At 31.6% G+C, this 22,227-nt stretch overlaps 2 protein-coding genes and 1 pseudogene across 2 annotated transcripts; all 3 read right to left on the reverse strand.

The window, feature by feature from the left end:
- Positions 1-1,796: 1,796 nt before the first annotated feature.
- LOC120182619 lies at positions 1,797-13,986 on the reverse strand (annotated as a pseudogene).
- On the reverse strand, positions 5,940-6,548 carry LOC120182620 (probable E3 ubiquitin-protein ligase XERICO). Its single transcript, XM_039187546.1, has one exon. The coding sequence runs from the start codon at positions 6,451-6,453 to the stop codon at positions 6,040-6,042; it is 414 nt and encodes a 137-aa protein (XP_039043477.1). The 5' UTR covers positions 6,454-6,548; the 3' UTR covers positions 5,940-6,039.
- Positions 13,987-14,333: 347 nt separating the features above from the next.
- On the reverse strand, positions 14,334-17,870 carry LOC120182633. Its single transcript, XM_039187556.1, has 3 exons — positions 17,555-17,870; positions 14,889-14,993; positions 14,334-14,389 (listed from the first exon to the last, which is right to left on the reverse strand). Exons 1-3 carry the CDS (start codon positions 17,868-17,870, stop codon positions 14,334-14,336), a joined length of 477 nt encoding a protein of 158 aa, XP_039043487.1.
- Between the last annotated feature and the right edge of the window lie 4,357 nt (positions 17,871-22,227).

Genomic DNA, 22,227 nt, shown 5'->3' on the forward strand with positions numbered 1-22,227 from the left:
AGAAACTGAAGATCCCTTGACAAGCCGCCAATTTCAACAACTTAGACAACACATTCATGGAAAGCACAAAAAGATAGGGGATAAAGGGCCCCTACCGAACACCTCTACCCCTGAGGTAACCTACCGAGCTCCCGTTAAAAGCAACCGAGAAATGCAACGCAGTCACACACATCCGAATCCACCCCTTAAACTTCTCTGGGAATCTTATTACCTTAAGCACAACCAAAATAAAGTCCCAGCTTAAGTTATCAAAAGCCTTTTGCAGGTCAATCTTCATGGCACATATCAGACTCAACGACTTGCGAGCTTAACCCGTTACTAACTCATGCGCCAAAAAAGTATTGTCAACAATGTCTCCCATTTTCACAAATACAGATTGATTACCAGGTAAAACAACAACCAGTCTAGCCACGATTCTCGTGATGGCCCTATAAACCATAGAACAACAGGATAACAACATATACTCCCTCATGCTACAAGCATTAATGGTATTTGGAACTAAGACCAACATAGTGACATTCAAGGCAGGGAAAATATCTATAACATCTGCACCAATAATGTAACACCCCGAATAACGAGTTAGTAATTCGGGTCAACCCGAGACCCAAAGTTGAGCCCAAAAGACTTTATAAATTAGTTGGACCAAGTTTAGTGTTAGTGGGCTTGAGTTGAGGCCCAAGGGAATTGCGGTTAAGTGATAGTAGTTTTAAGATTTAGAAGTTGGGGACTAATAATGTAGTTTACCCATAGTTAAAATTAAAAATTGAAAACCCATTCTTTATTATATCTTATACGTGAACCACCCCCATTACCTGCTTACCAAATACTTATCTTCTTTCTTCCATAATTTATTTCTTTCTTCTTTATTCCAAGTTGAGATAGTAATAGTTCTAAGTGTGGGGTTGCTAAGCTAAGGTGAGAATGATTCTCTACATCTTTCAAGCTTGGTTTTAAGCTCTATTTTGTGAGTTTTAGAATTAGTCTTCAAAATGGTTTTTTCTTGAAGGTATGATGGATCCTAATTGAGTTGAGAGGTGTTTTATCAGCCATGGCAGTAAGGTAACACAATTATAGCTTTCTCATACCAAGTGTAGATCATGGAAAGTTAAGATGTGCTAGAAAGTTAAGTTTAAAGCATGTTTAGTAATTTTCATGGTATATTGTTCATTTGATGTTATAAGCATGCTAATAAGCCTCTATTATGACCCCTGTTGATCAAATAAAACTTTAAGCATGTTTGGAGACCTCACTAAGGTCTTTGGGTTTGAGAAATAGAATTTTTTGGTACTTGTTTTATGACTTCTGCAGGTTTAGTATCGATACTATATGGATAGTATCGATACTTATTCTTCGTTTTAGGCAAATTCGTGAGTTTCTGGGCAATAGTATCGATACTCTTCCAAGAGTATCGAAACTTTGGGTCAGAGTTTTGAAACTCCAAGAAAGTTTTGAAATGGGCAGAACATAATGTTTAAAAATATCGGTACTTATATAAAGTATCGAAACTTTAGCAGGAGTATCAATACTCTTGGGACAGTATCGATACTTTCAGTCTGTTTTTGGTAAAAAAGCCAGTTTTTTAGAGAATTAGACTCGAGTTTGAGGCTTCAATCGAGTTAAGTTTAAGATTTTTTTTTTCATTTCGAGCCTTTTCGAGCTTCTCACGAGCTTCAGTTCAGGATTTCGAGTTCAATTCGAGCTTGAAAATTTTAAACTCACGAGTTTTTGAGTCGAGTCGAGCTCAGCAATACTCGAACTCGACTCGGCTCGGCTCGTTTTCACCCCTAGTACATGGCTAAGGCATACCTAAGACCCAATTAGATTTACATAGAAATTTACAAATTGTCCACCAAGAGTGACGGTTATAAGATTCGAACTTGGCCTTACAAGCTCAAATTCCTGAATTCTAACCACTTGTGCCAACACTCATTGGTATATAACATCTATATTAATTTGTATATTATACTAATAACGCAAATCAAATTAAACTTAGCTGACATTTTTTTTATTATTATTTATCTTAACATAAAAATAGAAACCACGTTTAGATTAAAATCAATTATATATATATATAATTGATTTTATCTATGTATTTTCTATTAAAAATTTGTTTTTGTCTCCCCTAAGATTTTATAAGTTCAAATTCGCCCCTTAAAAATTTATAAGTTCAAGTTCGCCCCTACTAATATAAAATCATGCGTTCATCCCTGTGTGTGTATATATATATATATTGAAATTGGAATAAATATGTAAGAATAGGGTTGAGTAAAACTCGACTAGACTCAAAAATTCAATTTTTTTTTCAATTTTGGGTTATTCGAGTCAAATCAAATTATCAATTCGGTTTTCGAGTCGAGTTGAAATTTTGAAATTTCAAGTTAGTCGAAAACCTAAAATTTAGCAAAGTATTTTGAGAGTTTTACGATTTAGTCTCCGATTTCATTATTCCTTCAATTCTTCCTTCATTTTAAGTTCATTTTATTACCAAATTTTAACCACATACTCCTAAACCATCGTAGAATACATATGTACTTTTAATTTCTCTTTTTGATAACAATTTTTCTATTTTTCAATTTAGTTCCTCAATTTTTCATAATTTCCTTATTTCTTCAATTCATCCTTTATTTTAAGTCCATTTTTTAATCAAATTTGAATTACATGCTCATATACCACAATAGAATATCTATGTAACTTCAGTTATTACTTTTGTTTACTAAAAATGTACTCTCTCTTTATTTAGTCTTTTAACTTTGCATTTTACTCAATTTGGTCTTTTGACTATAATTGTTTGCAAATTCTTTATTCCCATCAATTCTTTGACTCCTTTATATTCTCATCAATATTTTATTCAAAAAATATTTTTTTTAAAAATATAATACTATGAATATATTTTATAATTTTATATTGTATTTGATATATTAAATAACATTATAGTATGAAAAGAATAATATATATATAATTAGAGAAAGTTGAAAAATTAGAGCAAACCCTTGTCATAATACTATAAATAATTATAATAAAATTATTATAGAAACTCAAATAACTCGATTCAAAAAAAATTCAAGTTAAGTTCGAGTTGTAAAATAAAACTCGTCAACTCAAATAACTCAAACTTTTTTTACTCGACTCGATTCGACCGAATTCAAACTCTAAGCACTTCAACAAAATAATCTTATCACTAAAACAAGTGAATGTTGGCATCAAGGACTGATTATATATATATATATATATATATGTGTATGGATGCAAGATAGAGATACATAGTAAGGTGGATTGTGATAAGAAAATAGAAAGATGTTCAAAGATATTAAATTTATCAAATTTCTACAAAATTTTAGTTGCTTCATATTTATAAAATAATAAATTATTGGAATATGTATAATGTTATTTTTATTAAACAATGATAATTTTATTAAATTAAAATACAAATTTAAATTTATCAATTTAAATTTTTTAAATATATATATTGGTTTTTTCTTTTTTGAATTAATCATTAGTATCCGATCTATTGACCGACTAATCCCTTTATATTTTGACAGTGGTATTAATTTTATCCCTTTATATTTTGAATTTTAAATTTACATAATAATAAAATTTTATCCCGGTCCTCTAAAATGATTAAATTTTAATATCTTTTAATAATTGTAAAATTAGAAATTAAATCAATAATAAGTTTATGTTTTTCAACTTCAAAAAAAAGTATAATTTATTTCTAATGTCTTTTTTTATAACTATTTGTATTAGATCTATTTATCTACTAATCTGGATCGGTATTATAGAGAAGAGAACAACCCTCCCAACCCATTTTGTTCAATTCACAAATGTCAAGATTCAAGCACATGACCTTACTTAAACTGCCTCATATGACTAAACCAACTAGTTGCATTTAATATTTATCCAATATGAATAACCTTATTTTGGGATATTGAGTGATTACAATGCATTATATATTTAAAATCTTTTTTGACCATTGATCACCCACACATCTTACTGACGAAGTTTCTCAAACTCAAACTTTTACTGAAACAACATTTACTTTTATTATTGAAATCACTTGATAGGTTCGAATAACTTAAAACTTCGTCCATACACCCAAAATTAAGAACTAAACAAACATCCAAGGTAGGGTATATAATGAAAAATCAAAAGGACTTCCTTTTTTAAAAGAAAACACCAAACCATCACTTTTTTAAAGGCTTTATTCGCTTGCCACTAATTGATGCAAAAAAAAAAAACTTTATTCCCACCCGCCACTCACCCAATTGAAGATATTTAGGGTCTAAGGTTTAAACAATGATGGGTCAATCTCGACGTCGCTAATAATTTTGTCATCGAATCTGGCTTCAAAGATAATATGAAAAGGTTCCCTTGGTACAGATTTTGGATACACGTTTTAGGAATTCCTTATGCCTTTGCTTTTATCTCACCACTTGGAACTACGTGTCCTCTTCCTTCATCATCTTCTTGTTTGGTTCGAATTCATTCAGTCCACCAATTCGGCTCCATACTATTAGATATTATAGTGACGGTGACAAAAAGATGGGAATTAGATTCCGTCTCATCTTAAAAACGTGGTCATCTTGTACTATAAAACTGCAATCTCATAACTTCTAAGTATTCATAATTCAGACACCTTGCAAGCATGAGTGAGTACTGCACAACGTATAGCCCTCTACACCATGAAAACCGCCCTAGGGTCAGATGGGGGGACACCTCGTATGGCCGTCAAGTTTGTGTTACGACGGCAGAGCCGATGCCGTACCCGTCTAACCACCAACCGAGGCATCCAGTTGCCAATTTCGGGTTCCACAAGAGCTCCGACCAGAAGCACGTTCATGATGTTCCAAGAGCTCAGATGATGGGATTCGAGCATTACGGCCATCCCGACTTGTGAAGACTACCGAGAGTTTTCAAACCGAGGAAGACGTCGACCAAGAAGCTGAGGACTTTATCGCGATAGAGCACAAGAAGTTTGCGCGTTCGAGGACGGGGATGCCGACAAGGAGTGGCTGAGAAAGGAAGAGTGTAAGCATAGGATGAATAAGCTCCACAGATTATTATAAGAGCTAGCATAGAAAATTTATGACTACACGCATGCTTGGTGGTGAATTATTGTCAATAGGTCAAGCACTTATGCTTTACATGTTTTATTTCTTTTGATGTCACTCTCTTTCAAAATCTTATAATAAACAGTGAGAAACAAAACCATTGGAACAGAATGTGAGGCTTTGAACACCAAGACAGAGCATGTGATTCAGCTAAATCCACCCTGTATTCCCTTGATTTCAACCTCAAAGAACTTTGCCATTCACCTTTATCAAAACAGAAAGCAAAATAATTGAAGGAACCAGAGTTTTCTTCTTTTATTTCTTTCCCCAAATCTTTCAGACAAATTTTATGAGGCCAAATTTCTTGTATGATCTGCTGGTAGAATATCAAATTTTATGAAGAAACTTATGGATTTTTGAGATGCAGAAACCAACCAAGTGTCCTCATCCAATCCAGATTTTGGATCCATTTATGTAGTAAAATCAACATGCATGGGCGATTTTTCATGTAGCTTACAAAAGGGAAACTTGTGATTCTTTTGAACAACAATAAGATATGACAACACTGAATCTTACATCTCAGTTGCCTGCATGTTGTAGATCCTTCTTCGTGGTTCCAAAAACTGTTCACTTTTAGTTCAAACTTTTGTCTCAATTAACAGCAAAACACCCTGATAGACATCACAGACAACTCTTAACAATGCCCATTGTTAAGCCCATGAGAATATTACACCATACAAAAGACTACTTCTATTGAAGAAATATGGTCCCATCTGATATCAAACAATATAAACATAAAGGATCAAAATTTTGTTCAATCCCTCCATTAATTTTTTTATGATACACTGTCTGTGAAACTTGTACACACTGTAAACACACAGAAGATAGAGCAAAAGAAAAAAAGGACAATCTTGTATGCTCAAAAATGAACCAAGAAGGGAGTAAAAGAGAAAAGAAAAAAGTAGGTCTGATCTGAATAAGCCGAATCTCTCTACTTAACAGCTCGGCAAAGAGGGCAGGTGCTATGCATGTTGTTGAACCATTTATCCAAGCAACCTTTGTGGAAGAAATGCTTGCAAGACAACTCACTCACCTCCTCGTCAGCTTGGAACCCGCATAAACACACGCAACATCCGCCGTCAGCGGCGGCGGAGTAGTATTGCCCGTGGTGGTACAAGGATTTGAATCGAGTTATGGATACCCTTCTCTCCCTCGCATTGCTGGACTCGTCCGGTAACTCATCCGAGTGGTTGATATCAAAATTGGAAGTAGTGTTCCAGGTTGCAGCCATCACTTGCAGCAAAGATCTCACCATGTTCTTCAACAAAGCCACTGATAGAACCGTGTTCAGCACCAGCACTTGGAGTATACCTTGGGATGCACTAGGAAAGTTGGACAACCCCATCGTTCTTTTCCCAGGACAAAAACACAAACACTAGAACAAGAACCCAGTTCTTATTTCAGGGGCCACAAAAATGCATTAACAAACCAGCTCCTGTTGTTTCACCAACAATATTACAGGGAACAAGTTGGGGTGATAAAATATACATGGGGGGCTAACCATGGTTTGTGAGAGTTAACCAGGGGTGGTTTCATTGGGTACACGTGGTGACACGTGTAGGAATTGTGAGAGATTAGTAATGTATTGAGTTTTAAGTGATTGTAAAAAAACAAGAGCTGGGAGGGAACCTGGAGGATAAATAATGAGAGGCCACGTGTCTGGTGAAGTATGATGTGGCCAATGAGGTGGGGGGTAGCTTCCAGTTAGGGTTCAGTACGAAGTCTCTTGAATTCCGGATGCCGCGTATATTTACGTCAGTCAACTCTACTCATTATTCCCCCTTTTTTATTTATTAAAATATACCTTAATATTTTTTTAAATTAATTCGATACATATATCTAAAAGATTTTTATTTATTTAATAACAAATATTCACTTGTTTAACCTTATTTGTTTTTATATGATGAAATTAACAAAGGTAAATTCAAATGCCTTACATGCAAAATTTTAGTTGTGCTTATAGTTATAAGTAGCAAATAAACCATGTTTTTAAAATATATCACTCTAATCTAATCCTACTTAAATTATTTACGAATATAATATTTAGACATGACAAATCGGATATATATATATGCATAATTATAATTGGTCAATCATGACATTTTATAATGTCGATTTTCGAAATATACATTTTTTATTATATTTAATTTTTGATTAAGATATATAATCAATTTTTGATTTTTTTATTTTTAATTTTTAACTTGAAACAATCAATTTAAAGAACATAAATGAAATCTAGAACTTAACTATAATATAAGAAAACTTAATAAATTTAATGATTATTGTTTGGGTCAATATTATCTCTGTGTTGTTTAGGTCACAACTAAAATTTTAAAATATAATAATTAAAATCGACGAAATTTTTTATTTACCATTTATGTCATTTTCTATAGATCGAATCAATTTTTTTTATTTTATTTAGTATGAGGCGACACCGATTTTGATGTTGGTTGTTGATCGTTTGTTGTATTTTCTTTTTTTTAGTTTATCTTTTAATTTTTTAATAAGAATAATTACGTCATTGTGACACGTTTATCTCTGTCTTTGTGGCACGTTTATCTCTGTCTTTTGATAGTTTTTGGTCGTTTGGTCGTTATTTTCGTTTATCTTTTTTCTCAATATTAGATTTGACATCGCCACGACTGATCAAGATGGCTCTTATTTGTTATCATGTTGATCTTCCATGCTTTTGATCCTCATATTGATTTGGATACACATTTTGTGTTCGTGAATAATTTTCTCATGCCGCTTGACTCTGATTTATGATTTGTCGGTGGTCTTTCAATAGTTTCATCTCCTTTTGTGGTTCGTTTGTCGATGCAGTCATATTTGTTCGTATCTTTATTTTGTTCAAGCATTTTGATTTGAGTTTTAACATTTTCCTTATTTGGTAATTGTGTGATCTAGGTGGCTAGTTTTTGTATTAATAGTTATAGGTGTAGTAATTATAATTTAATTTACATTTATGCTTGTAAATCTTCATTGTAATTTTGGATAGTTTCTATTTTTAATAAAACTAGCGTATTTCTATCAAAAAAGAAAATCGACGAAAGTAAAATGTAATGACTAAATTCAAAACTTATACATAGTACGAGACTAATGACATAATTCCACCATAAAATAAAACTTAATAATTTTCCATTAGTATTAAAAAGGAATAAACATCCCATTCTTAAACTATAAATTTCTCCTAACTTGTCTTTGAGATATCTTTCCATATTAATATCAAAATTTAATATTTTTTAATTTAATAATTGAACTTAAATTATTAATCTTTTAATTACACATTATTTTAAATTACTTTACACTACCATATTTTTCCTACATATAAATAAGGAGTGAATAATTATTTAGAAGTTACTTTGAGATGGATGGATATTTTTTGTCGAAATCAATGATAGTATGGTGAGTCGGATCAATCAAATAATTTCTTCAAAAATATACATGTATTTTAAAAAATTTAAGGTGATAATGTGATAACTTTAATATATCATTACATTAAAAGGATAGAAAATGTAAACTCAGAAAACCAGTTTGGAAAAATATCTGTCATCAAATTTAAACTAAAAATTAGATTTCCCCAGCAGAAACATGTGGGTAAGTAGTATATTTGAAAGGATGATAGATAGGAGCAGGGGAAAAGGTCCCAAGAATTCAGTGGGCATCTCTATCATCATCAATCAACGAGCAATCCAAGGGGAAAAAAATGGTAACTTTGTTTTTAGAAAAGTTGGTGCTACGAAACAAAGCTAGCAATGGTCCCTTTCAAAAGGAAACTCGCCCCATCGCCACACAATCTTCGGATCTTAAACCTACCCCCGCCTGCTTCTTGTCCATTTCTTCTTGGACTGCATTTCCCAAGAATGGCAGTAAAACAGGACACCAACAAAAATACTCTGACAAGTACTTTTCGCTACTGAAATTTAATATGACAAATGTTAATGGATAAGTTTCAAATTTACATTAGTACATAATATGATTAAGATGTTATCTATCTTTTCTTAAATTGTTTTTAAATAGTCTTCTCTTAACTTGAAATGTTCATTAACAAGAAGAAACATTATTATTGTGCAAATTTTAGCATATGATTACGCCACCGATACATCGACAAAAGACTAGGTATCATGGCCTTAATGATGATACTGGAATCTATCTCACTGGTGATTTTTTTTTATTTATAAAAAAACATAGTGAATTAAGTTACAGCCATAGTTCCAACTGCATCAATAGCTACTTTTCAGTGTACCAAGTCATTTCCTTTCAATTTGGATATTGGTACTCAAAATAGTAAAAAGGTATTATCACCTTCGGTAAATTTATCGCATATACGTCCCAGAATAACACATTGAATTTTATTATTTTCCAAATGAACTTTTCTATATAGTAATAGATATCCGATTTATTGATCGACTAATTCAGATTGAATATGATAAATATTCATTATATGGACAATTCTTCCAACCTAGTTCGAATATGGGACCTTAGTTAAAAGATCAAATGCTTAGATGATATTGTGTAAGTGATAATATTAATGATAGTAAATACCCAATCGGAATTTTCATATCTTATTATCTTTCCCAATGTCGGCAAAGTTCGGTTAAGAAGGGCATTATTTGTCCCTTTAGGACCAAAAAGTAAAGATTATTTAGTGAACAATGGGATACAAAAACAATGCGTCATCTACAGTTTCTATGCGAATAAGAAAGAAAATAAGCAGTGTAGGGACTAGCTAATAATGAATAATAGGAGTGTACCTAATGAGAAGTATTGTTTAGAGACTTGAAGTAAGCCTTTTCCGCCCTTGAAAACCGAGTTTGGAATAGACTCCATTCTTTTTTACACCTCTCCCTTACCTGCAAATTTCACAATTAACAAATTAACTCCAAAATAAGGGAAAAACTGGATGACACCAAATAATGCAATGCATACATACCCCTTTCCATGGTGCCTTCCCGTTTTGGGACTCCCCCTACCAAAAAAAAATCATTTTAACTCAAAATTGTAACTTAATGAGGGTAAGGAAAAGGAGGGAAAATTGGAAGATTAGACAAGTTTGCATTACCTGGCTCCCAAGAGAGGGAACGGATTGATGAACAATCCACTGAGCATCTACGACGCCAATCTTCTCGTGGGCGGGCTGTTTTCAAGATATACAACCCTACTTAGTGAACGGTAATCCAATCGATGATCAAAGGAGTCATTTTTAAAGAGTTAGGAATATGGAACTATGACGACCGAGGTCGATCGATAAGGTACTCGTTTTTTATGTGTCAACTCATGTGGCATTGTGCTTACAAGTCGATATTCTTCCCTACAGGCTATAGCAGTAACAGGATAGACCGGTCGTAATAAGAGTGCATGGTTGATCGACCGGTCATAACAGGAACACGCACAAACATGGACAGATTCAAGGATGGAAGAAGATAAACAGCAGAGACGGGAGCAATAGAATGCTAACCTCTACACATTTTCTGAGGGCAAAATCAAGACCCCACCCATGGACCAAGTCATTCTACAAATTGTCCAAGAAAAACATCAGAGTAAGTAATGCCAAGAAAACAATGGGAGAAGCAGCAATGTTAAAATGAACAAAACCTGAATCATATGACACATCGCCATGCATCACGTGAGAATACGGGTGCCATTATCTCAACAAACCTACATTTACGAAAGAAAAAGGAAGTTAATATTTACCAAGCTTATGGAGAACTAAAAGCATGATATATGAACAATAATGCTCAAAGCTATACACATACGCTGCACAGGGAGGAACATGTGGATGATTGCACCAGCCTGGTTTCTCCTCTGTTTCTCTGGACCAAAATTCAATGATAGAAAAAGTTAAAATCTAACATTCAATGAATTAAACTGACTTTGACGATTCCTGGTATAATTGCCTACTGCTTCTTACTTGTGAACTTCACGATCTCCTCTCCTCTTTGTCATTTTCCAGGTTAACCCTTTCCTTGGTTCCAAACCAGGTTGCGAAATCTCCAGTCCATGCTTCCTCACCAGTTTAATGTATCTGATTTTTTTTTTTTTAAAAGTACAAAATTGTTTTAAGGTCTTCCTTTTAAAGGAAATGGGTTGAAGTTGAACAAACAATTTGTTCAGAAGTCCAGGAATGTTCAATGCTCACTTTTCTGCATTGAAGTGCTCAACCCCCAAGTCCTCATCCCAGATGAATATGTAGTCATATGGTGCCACGATGTCAGGGTGCAAGAACCTCTTGGCGTACCACCTAGGTAAATAAATTTTTTGTTAATTAGATCTTTAAAATCATTAAGGAACACAATAACTAGTCATTCCATCCAATTCTGGCAGAAAAAGGACTTGAATTTGAAAATCTAGATTAACCACTTACCATTTAGTCTGCCTCCGAACACTCACGTGTATTGCCTCCTTTGACCACTCAAACTCATCCCATTCAGCAGTTCGACCATCGTAATGAAAGAGAAGGATGGTAAAATTCCCTGAAAACTGTTGGAAGCACATTTTTAATCACAACATGCAATGTACAGAATCACATGAGCAGCATAAAACTCCATCCCACCTCAGTATCCTGCCTATCTTCCAGAAATGCCTCCAAGAAGATGTGTATAAGGATGCACCCTTCACACACGTGTTCAGACACAAACTCATGCAAACTTCTCGCACACAGATGCACTGGTGAACAGAGAGAGAGTGTGTGGTACCTTTTTAACTGCAGCATCAATATTCTTTCGTAGATTATAACCAACAGTAAATGTGACAAGATACTTTGGTGTGCTGGTCAAGTCCTGTAGGTAAGAGAAAACTCACAATATGTTTTATACTTATCCATACAGTTCTTTGTTAAATCTATGGACTGATGAATACAATAATGCTTTTTATCATATGAATGGCGATTAACAAGGCAAAAACCACCTCTCAGACTCTAAAATCTGCCTTTCTTAGATCCTGAAATGTACTTAGGCATTTGAGAAGGTTTTATACAGAAGGAATAAAAGATGTGGATAATACTTAATCTCATAGCACAAAACCGTTGCTTCCTTGACAGTAATTTACTAATCCGTCCAACACCCTGACACTTCCCTCTATATGCATCAAACATTCAACAATTCCACATATAGTCTCTTGTTGCTGTTGTACTTCAGCATATGCCCAGGAATAAGAACGATAAAACTTGTAACAAGAGATGCTTCCAACAATTTCGAATCTGATATTTCATTTATAAAGCTTATTCAATCAAAATCGAAGCAATTTATCTATATACACCAGACTCCAGAGATAAAAGTATTCATGTGTACACTAGAAAGATGAAAGGAATTCAGGGTTCAATATATAACCAACAAAGGGTTCCAAGTAAACACACCTCATTCGGCTTGCCCCACAATCTGCGTAAGTATAAGTCTGACTCAGCTCTAACAATTCCTGGTGGTAATTTTTCTGCACCTCGAGGATTTGATGGGACCCAAATCTGTACAGAATCATTAAACATATAAATTTAGGAAGCAAAAAAACATGGTATATTAGAAATTTAGAATAGCACCATATCATTAATCAGGTCCTACAAAATCATTTAACATATAAATCACATCAATTAGAAACATGAAGATAGTAAAAGATTAATTTAACAATGCATCCAGATATGCGAGCAATTGTATATTAGTATGCATATATAGACCATAAATGCACATGGCCATTCATGTATAGAAACATGTTGCGCTAAGAACGAACAATAGGTGCCATTTTTTTTCCTTTCAAAATAGTGTTTATTCAGTTTTTCAATGCATTTATACTAGAGGTAAACCAAGGGAACCATATATGTATTACTCCTATCAGGTTCAATTTTGTATAAAATGAAACAGAAAAAGCCCCTACATTCAGGAGCTTGAATGGCATAAGAACCACACTACCCTTGTTTCCCAAGGAAAAACTCCCTCTCACTTGTCAAGATTTCAAAAAATACCTACAGTCTATAATACTAGAGAAGCAACTAAACATGAATAAGTAAACTGGTGTAGAATACTAAAAGTGCATAGAGAAAACTATACAATGAATTCTAATGTCACCTCACAAACCAAAACTTCGATAAACAAATATACAAGAGAAGACCGGTCAGGTATAACTTTACAGGACAATAGTCGCCCACAAACACACCTGAAGGTTGAAACCTACTGTGAAAAACCATCCAGAACCTTGTTCCAAAAATTTGATTTTACTAAAATTATGCTTTTATTCAAATTAAGCATTAAGAGATTTGGTTCAATGAACATCAATCTCCGGATCCAGTAGAAATACCTTCTTTGATGTGGCATTAACAGAACTTCTATTATTTACAAGTGAATGCTGCAAAGGAGCTGGGCTTGAGGGGCTAGACTTTGTATACTCAGTGTCTTTGACATCGATGGTTGTAAGAACGCCGGATGATAGACTGAACTGCCAAACACAAAAGTTCCAATTACACAGATCAGAAAGATCATTATTGCTAGATGCGTAATAACGAATATAAAATTAAAAGAGTGAAATAGATGACTACCTTTGTTAATGACAAAGTTGGGAAAGATAATCCTACTAAGAAGCCAAAAAATACTCCAACAAATGTTGTCACAAAAGGTCTCATGCTCTCATTTTGCTTTCTACTACCCGTACTGCAGTCACCGAGATGGAATAAAAGTTAAATTACTTCCGCATCAAAGTAACCTCCTTTTCTACACATAAACACAATTAGACATAATAAGAAGGGCACCAGAAGATGTGAACCTGCGTGTAAAGATCCCCATTCTACTTAAATTCATCTGATTGTATATTCACAACAAACCATGGGCAATTCAGATTGCAAGAGCCTTAAAAATTATTTAGCAGCCATTCAGTTGCAGATTCTCCATAAAACAAAGAGAGAACCTCAGCACGAAGACCTGAAGACCAATTTTATTATTAAATAATGAAGAAAAACAAATAGTTACTGATAATATCAACAAAATGGACAATAACAAGAACTGATATTCAGGCAGCAACTTCATGGGCATGGCACCTAACTCTAAACCGATACCCTAGTTCAATTAAAATTACAAAAAAGCAAACAGCAAAAGGCAAGCTAATGAGACCCTTCGATACTTGCTCCAAGGATTTCATAATTATATAGTAAAAGATAAGCAATAATCCCCATAAGAAACTACTGAGTACAACCTAAGAACTCCTACATAACCCTCAACTAGTAACTTCACAAAGCAAGACCATGTGCTACCCGTTTGACAAAAGATCACGGTCACCGGACAAACACAAAGCCAGAGATATTCCTATCATAAGTTCAACAACTCCATAATCAAGTAAACATGAGATTTACTTTTCTACTAATGTCCCATAATTGTAAGATGAAAAAGCTGCAATACCGAGAATTTTTATTTTTATTTTTATTTTAACAGCATGCACCGTGCTCGCTTAGGTTGAAAGATGCAGACCAAAAAGACCAAAAACATAAACCTGGCCGCAAAAGTGGCTTAAAAATCGGTTTTATACCTTTAAAAAATCTTAAATTCAACCACCTTTTCAATTACCTTTTCTTTTTGACTAATAAAATTTGATGACCAGAGAAAAAGAAAAGCAAGAAAGCAAGTACGAACCATAGACTGAAAAATTAAACTATTCGAAGATTGGAAAACTAACTTAAAAAGGGTTTAAATAACATAATGTTTATATAGGCTGCGGGTTAGACCAGGAGTTTTTTCGAGAAACAAACGGAGAACTAAGCTAAATAAAAGATTTAAAAGGAAGAAGAAGCTACAAATATTTACTTACCTGAAAGAGAAAATGATTGAGAACAACTGAAAACGATCTGAACGGAAACAGGAAGTGTATTTAAGAGCTCCACAATCACGAGAAAAATCACCTTCGCCTCTTTAACTGAAAATATGAAAAGAAACAAGTTTATGATTCTCTCTCGAGTCTTGAGAGAAAATGAAAGAAAATAATTGAAAACGTGAAGGGAAAAGGACCTGAATCTGATCATCACGAATTTCAGTTTCCCGGGAAAAAAAAGCATACGGGAAATTCTATCCTCGTTTCACTGTTTTTGGCGGAACAATAAAGCGTATGGTTTCATAAAATCTGAGGCAGAAAATACTTTAGAGAAAAAATATTTATAAAAGTCTAAATATTAAAAAGTTGGAGTTAATATCTAAATACAAAGGTTAATAACTTTGGATATAATTTCATTGGTTGAATCGACTGTGTTTGATTTTGACATTTAAATTTTGAAACCATATAGCAGACATTTAAATTCTTTGAACCCCTGGCTAAAGATTCCTGTTAATTATTTTCTCAGGCTAAACAATTCTAATGACTAATTATTTCTCTCTTTAATTTTTATCATTAATTTTTTATTTTTATTCATCTGACCATCTAAAATATTTAAATATTATCAACCAAATCACTTGTCGTTAATATTTGATTGAAGTACTGACATGTCGATTAAAAAAATTTGTATATTTTTACATTTGATCCTCTTTGTTCAATCCTTCAATCAATTTCATCATAATTTTAATTTATTTAAATAAATTTAATTATCTATTCATATTTTAACACATATCTTCACATTTAATTTTCATTAAGAAATCAAAAAATAATACGTGTCACGTTTTAATTACGTGAAAAAGCGTATAGTAGAAGTAAAGATGGACAGTGGAATCGAATACGTGGCACGTAATTTAATTAAGGCGGGGGTTAAGCCACCGGCACAAACCCAAATTTTGGTAACGAGATACACCGTTAACATTATAGCTTATTTTGGTTAGTGGCAGTAAAAAAGAAGCAAAAATAATAAAACAAGGATTTCAACGAAAGATTAAAGAGAGATTTTAGCGTATAAACCAATTCTCATTTTTTTTAAATAAATTATTACATTCTTTTATATGTATCTTTCATTTTACTTAATTTAAGAAAAAAATAAATAATTTTTTAAATAATTAAAATATTAATCTTTAGATAATAACAAAATATTTTTATTTAAAAGATATGTACGTAACAAATTTTCTAGTAAAATAAAACTTGCACCATTATTTTTCTTCAAAATATTTTGTGCATTAGTGCCATTAGTTGGTATGTATTTTGAAATAACTCATTAAAACTTTTAAAATATTTCATAAACTTTTTAGATAAAATTCCATAAAATATTTTGAAAAAAAATAAATAGTACAAGTTTTTTTAAAATTGTTATGTATATCATTTTTTAATAAAAAGGTTTTTTTTCTTTTTTCCCATTATCTAAAACTTGAATTTTTTTAATTATTTAAACAGTTCATTTCTTTTTTTTTCTACCATTAAGTGAAATAAAAGATATATGGCATGTTAAAATCTCTCTTAAATCTTCTTAAGTTTGAATCCTAGTTTCGTTATTATTTCTTTACTGCCACTAAACAAAATAATATATAATCTGAAAGCTGTATCTAGTAGCCAAAAATTGGGTTTGACTCAGTGGTTGAGTCGTGTGTCTCTTACTAAAAGCTTATCTGTTCGATCCACCATGACTTATTTCCTTTGTTTCTTTCTTTTCATGCAATTAGAAGGTGACCACCCTTTGATTAGAGGAAAAAATAAATTAATTAAAATTGAAAATCTAATTAGGTGGTCCAATCTAATTGGATAATGAAATTTATTTATTTAAATTAAAATTAAGATCAAATTGATTAAATATGTGAATAATGAGAATCAAATATATAAATATATAAATTTATTTAACTGTTATATCAATATTTCTGTCAAATAATAACATTAAATGGTTAAATATTAACAAAAAATGATTTGATTAATAATATTTAAATAATTAAATGGTAAAAAATCAATGATAAATATAAAAGAGGTAAATAATTAAGTGATTATTGGAATAGTTTACCATTTTTTAACCCTCTCAAATACTCAGACTGTTAAATATACTTTTACTAATGGGTGAGAAAAAGTTTAAATCATATAATTATTATCTTAAATTAAGCATACATCTCTTTCTGATAAAAGATTTAAATGATTATATATAATTTATGCTTTATATAAAAAGATAATATTATAATTTTAAAGAGTTATTTTTTTGTGTGGATAAATTAGAATTTTATTATCCAAGAACAAAGTACATTTACAACCAATCACCAATCAAAGCAAGGAGTATTACAAACAAACAAAAGAACATGGTTAAACTATACTCCAAGCATTACAAAGATGAAAGTTAGTGCAATCAAGTCTATTTATAGTTTTTCCTCTAAGTCTTATACTAACTATTTCGATGATTTCCTTGAGCAAGTTGTCAACTGTTCGAGATCTTCCTTGAAAAAGTATGCGATTACGTTCTTGCCACAAAAAGTAGATATAAACATTCCAAGAAATTTTCAGAATAATGGTGATTAAAGACTTCCCTTTCCACTTAGAGCTTGCGTGAGAGACCATTTCTTCCCAAATCATTGCAGTGAAGTTCATACCATTCAAAAGAATAACAGATTTCCAGAGTTCAATAGCCAAGGGGCATTGAGAGAACAAGTGATCCCTGTTTTTGTTGAAAGCCCTGCAGTTGACGCACAGACCAGCAGTAACAAATCCCATGTGTTGTAAGCGATCACAAGTTGGTAACATGTTTAAGATGGCCATCCAAGTAATCAAACTATGCTTTGGGAGGTGCATAGGGTACCATACTAAACGGTTCCAGTACACTTTTTGGCCTTGCAATATGATTTTCCCCCAAATTTCCTTTGCCTGCTGAATACCAGAAGAATATAAAGGGAATGCAGAATTTCTCATTTTGAGAATTCTTTTGACATTCCAGCTGATATTAGACCCAATGTCAAACTGCCAGAAGTTGTGGTCCTTGAAAGAGTATTATCTTGTACACTTATATTTCATATTATTAGATGAGTGCTTAACATAAAATTAAGTGTCTAAATTATATATAAAGTTAATTTTAGGTGTTTAAAGAACTTAATAAAAAAGGTGTTTAAAGAATTTGTCGTTAAAAATAGGTGTCTAACGTTTTTAATGTTACATTTTTAGGTGTCTGAATTATAATGTCGTTAAATTTGATCGTTAAATGACACATGTCAAGTTTATAAATTTTTTAATTTTTATTTAAATTAAAAAACTTAAAATTATAATTTATTTAAAAAACTAATTTTTATATAATTATAAAAAAATCAAAATCTCTTAAAATCTTAATTTAATCGATTATCATCCTTGATTGCCTCCAACATTGTCAATTGGCCAAACACCCAAAGTTATTCAACTTGACAACCACCCAGCAATTGAGACCCTTATTTTTTCGATTGGTTGAACACTCCACGATAATATAAATGCAATATTTCACAATTAGAAGAAAAGGATTATTCATGTTGTAATCGTTAGATTTTTGCTGCAATCACCGCATGAAGTACGAGAATTTTAACGGTGGAAGTTGAGATTAGGGAACTTATCGAGCGGGTCGATCGTGAGTTGAGCAATAATCGACTAGTTAGAAAATTTTGTTGTCTGACTCGTTAATCGTTAAGTTTGTTAAAATTTTGCTCGACTCATGCTCATTAAAAAAATTTGTTGCTTGACTCGTTGCTTGTGAAACTCATTGAATTTTTACTTTATTTTCTAACTATAAGTAAAATCTATTAATATTACATAAAACTTCATATAAACATAAATTAATAAATTAAATCAAAATTTATCAAAAAAATATATGAAATAAAATGAAAGTCTAACACCAAAATAACAATCTATAAATAAATTAAAATGATAATTAGTGTTTTTTCTGGTATAGTAAAAAATTATTAATTATTAATTTAGTATTTTAATTATTTATTAGAAATTAATAGATTAATAATTTTTCATTTTTCATTATCTATTAGTAAATTGGAAAATTTTTAAGTGAAATAATTTTTTTTAAATAACTACTGAAATGTTATAAAAAATTTAACAAATTGTTTGTGAACTTATCGAGTCGAGTTAAATTTTGCTCGACTCAACTCAACTCAATTTATTAAAGTCTTGAGTCAGACTAGAGTTCAACTCAAGTTAATCTAAATCGAGATTTCATCAAATTTTAATAAAATCAAATTCGAATTGCTCAGAAATTGCTCTATCTAAATGAGATAGTAATACGCGGTTTTGGGGCTGTGTGAATACCGAATTGCAATATAATTCAACAAAGAATTTGGTCTTGTCTAACCAATCTACTTTTCTGACGTTCAATTCAGCCTTTTCCAAACTAACACAATAAGATAACTATGACCAAATTCTTACTACCCATTATAAAATACTAATTAATTCTAATATTTTTATTCTATTCTTAAAAAATATTATAAATTTATTTTTTGGTAACATATAAATTTAAATTTTTAAAACTATTTAATTATAATTTCATAAATATGAATAAATAATTATTTAATTAATAGATTTTATTTATTAACAAAGTGAAAAATTAATTTCAATTATAGTTTAAGTTAAATAAAAATTTAATTTAAAATATAATAATTATATCATTTAATTCAATGAAATGATATAATTTTAAAGTGGTAATAAAACTTAAATTGAATATTATTTTAGTGGAATATTATAAATTTTCACTCTAGCTTAATGAGATATTATAAAGTTTCAAGTTATTAGGGTTCAAATCCTTTGGGTAAGAGGTCTAAGGTTTGATCCCCCCCAATACATACAATATTGGCTGCTTAAAAGAGAGAAACTAATATAAAAATTAATATATATATATATATATATAAATACTACCATTAAAATTTTTATAGTCGAAGATTAAAATGAAAATTATAATAGCAATAGACTTTTGCAGAAAAAATAACCTAAGATAAAAAAAAGACAATAAGCTGATAAGTATTGATAAAATACTCTTGTAAGTAATGTATCTGTGTGAATTAAATGGAATCAAAAATCTCAAATTATATTTTTAAATGCATGAAAGAAGAGTATGGATTAAAACAAGGGTAAAGCATACAAATGGTCCCTAAACTTTTAGGGCACTTGCATTTTGGTCACTCAACTTTTGAAACTTGTAATACAATCATCAAAATTTTAGTTCGTTTTCAGTAAGGTCCCTTTCGTTACCTCTCGTTATTTTTTGCTGACGTGACACTAACTCTAGTTAGTCCTCTACTTCTTCTATAATTTGTAAACAACAACAAAGGCCAAACCAAGCCTCATAAAGAAACCTTTTTATGCGCCTCAAATAAAGGGAAAAAGAGTTTCATAAAGTTCGTACAGGTGATCTTTACAAAGCATAAGGTTAAAATTGAAACTCAAGACCTTAAAAAGTAGCTTTTCTATTCAAGTCTAGAATTTTTTTTCCTTTTTACTAACAAATATTGGTAGTTTATTAAAATTCCCAAAGAAAAAAATTGCCAAATTAACATCAAGAAGGCATTCCTATGTAAATCTATTGATTCGTAGAAACTGAGAAAGAACAATGTTGAAGTGTTTGAGTTTGAGGGGGGCATTTGATTCGATGACATGGAAAGGATTGGTCTATCCAGTTTTTTACTCAATTTTATCTTAATTTTCAGCTTTTGTTTCTTCAGGCACTCATTTCTACTTTGGGTTAGTCAACTATTTATTTATTTGTGTGTTTTGGGAAGATTCCCATTAATTTGATGTAGATTTGATAATTTGATCTATGGGTTTGTTGGACAAAATTAGTGGGGTTTTGATGTAAATGTGGATTGTATAATTTCATTGATTAACTGAGGTTTATTTTGTATAATTACTTGGATGTGAAGATGGAAACATGGAAAATGTTGATGAGTTATTTGAGAGAATTTCACAGATTATAAAAGTGAATCATTACATTGAGGCACTTAATGATCTTGATGCTGCTATTGAGGCAGATCCAACACTTTCAGAAGCATATTTACGCTGTGCATCTCTTCTGCGCCAGCTATGTCAGTACTGTTGAATAATAGAAAGTTTGGATGTACATATTATGGCTTTTATTTATTTTTTTCCTATGAATTGAAAAGTTATGCTTTTTACTATAAATATGTATTTTGATTTGCAGATGATTAGTTTGAGTTTTGTTGAAGAAGAAGAAGAGGGCTAATAGGAGAGTTAACGGGAGTTAAGTAATACGTCGGCAAAAATTATCCGGAGAAACGGAAGGGATCTTACTGAAAATAAATTAAAAGTTCGATGACTGTATTGCAAGTTTTGATCAAAATGCAAATGCCCTAAAAGTTGAGAAACTATTTATGTACTTTACCCTTAAATAATTATGGATATGGTCAATCATAATTATCTTTTAAGGCCTTGACTCATTCAAATCCGAGGGCTGTTTAAGGAAGCAAAATTCAATTTAGGGTAGCTTTCATTTGTCCCTAAAACTACAATCCTATGAAGAGTATTATTATTTTTTTAATTTGGTAATTAGGCATAGTTGAATCGTCTTCTTCATTCCACAAGTGGCAAAGCAATGGGCATTAACCCACGTAGCCTGGTTTCAAGTATGGTTTGTTTATCAAATCCATTTCTTCAGATTCACGTAAAATGAAGGATGAACAACCCCTCCAATTTCATTTCTGTTAGGTGGAGGAGAAATCCAGGGGTTAGGATTTCCTACAATATCCTTTGATTGCCATAACTTTAGTACATAAACGTTCTGTAATAAGAATTATTGAAATTTGCAAGACAGGTTTATTAAAGCATGTGTGGAGATTATTCCCGCAACACAATAGTGGCGGTGAGTTGGGCTCACCGTCCCACTGTCTTAGGTTTTCTTGTTGGCCTTCGTTTCTTATTATTTTATGATTGCTGGCCGAAACATGACACGTCCACTTTGTTCATTGTTTTAGTAGCAGACATTGATGTTTTCATAGGTCAATAAACACATATTTTTCGATATGATTCATGTACCTTGGAGGATCTCACAGATTCCTTGTGTGTTATAAATTATTATGAGTTCCCTGATTGATCGTATACATTAGGCTTAATAATAAATAACTTAAGAAATATTAGGTTTAATCATAAAAAATAATAAAAAATTATATTCAAACTTATCGATTAATTAAACATGTTAAATTTTTATATAAAAAATCTTAATTTTTTTTCTTTTGATCTTTCAAACTAGCACACAAAATAAGCCCAGCTTTCTGGAATACCATGGAGGAGTTCC

This window comes from Hibiscus syriacus, unplaced genomic scaffold, assembly GCF_006381635.1.
Source record: "Hibiscus syriacus cultivar Baekdansim isolate YM2019G1 unplaced genomic scaffold, ASM638163v2 tig00112699_pilon, whole genome shotgun sequence".
Classification (NCBI taxonomy): Eukaryota; Viridiplantae; Streptophyta; class Magnoliopsida; order Malvales; family Malvaceae; genus Hibiscus; species Hibiscus syriacus.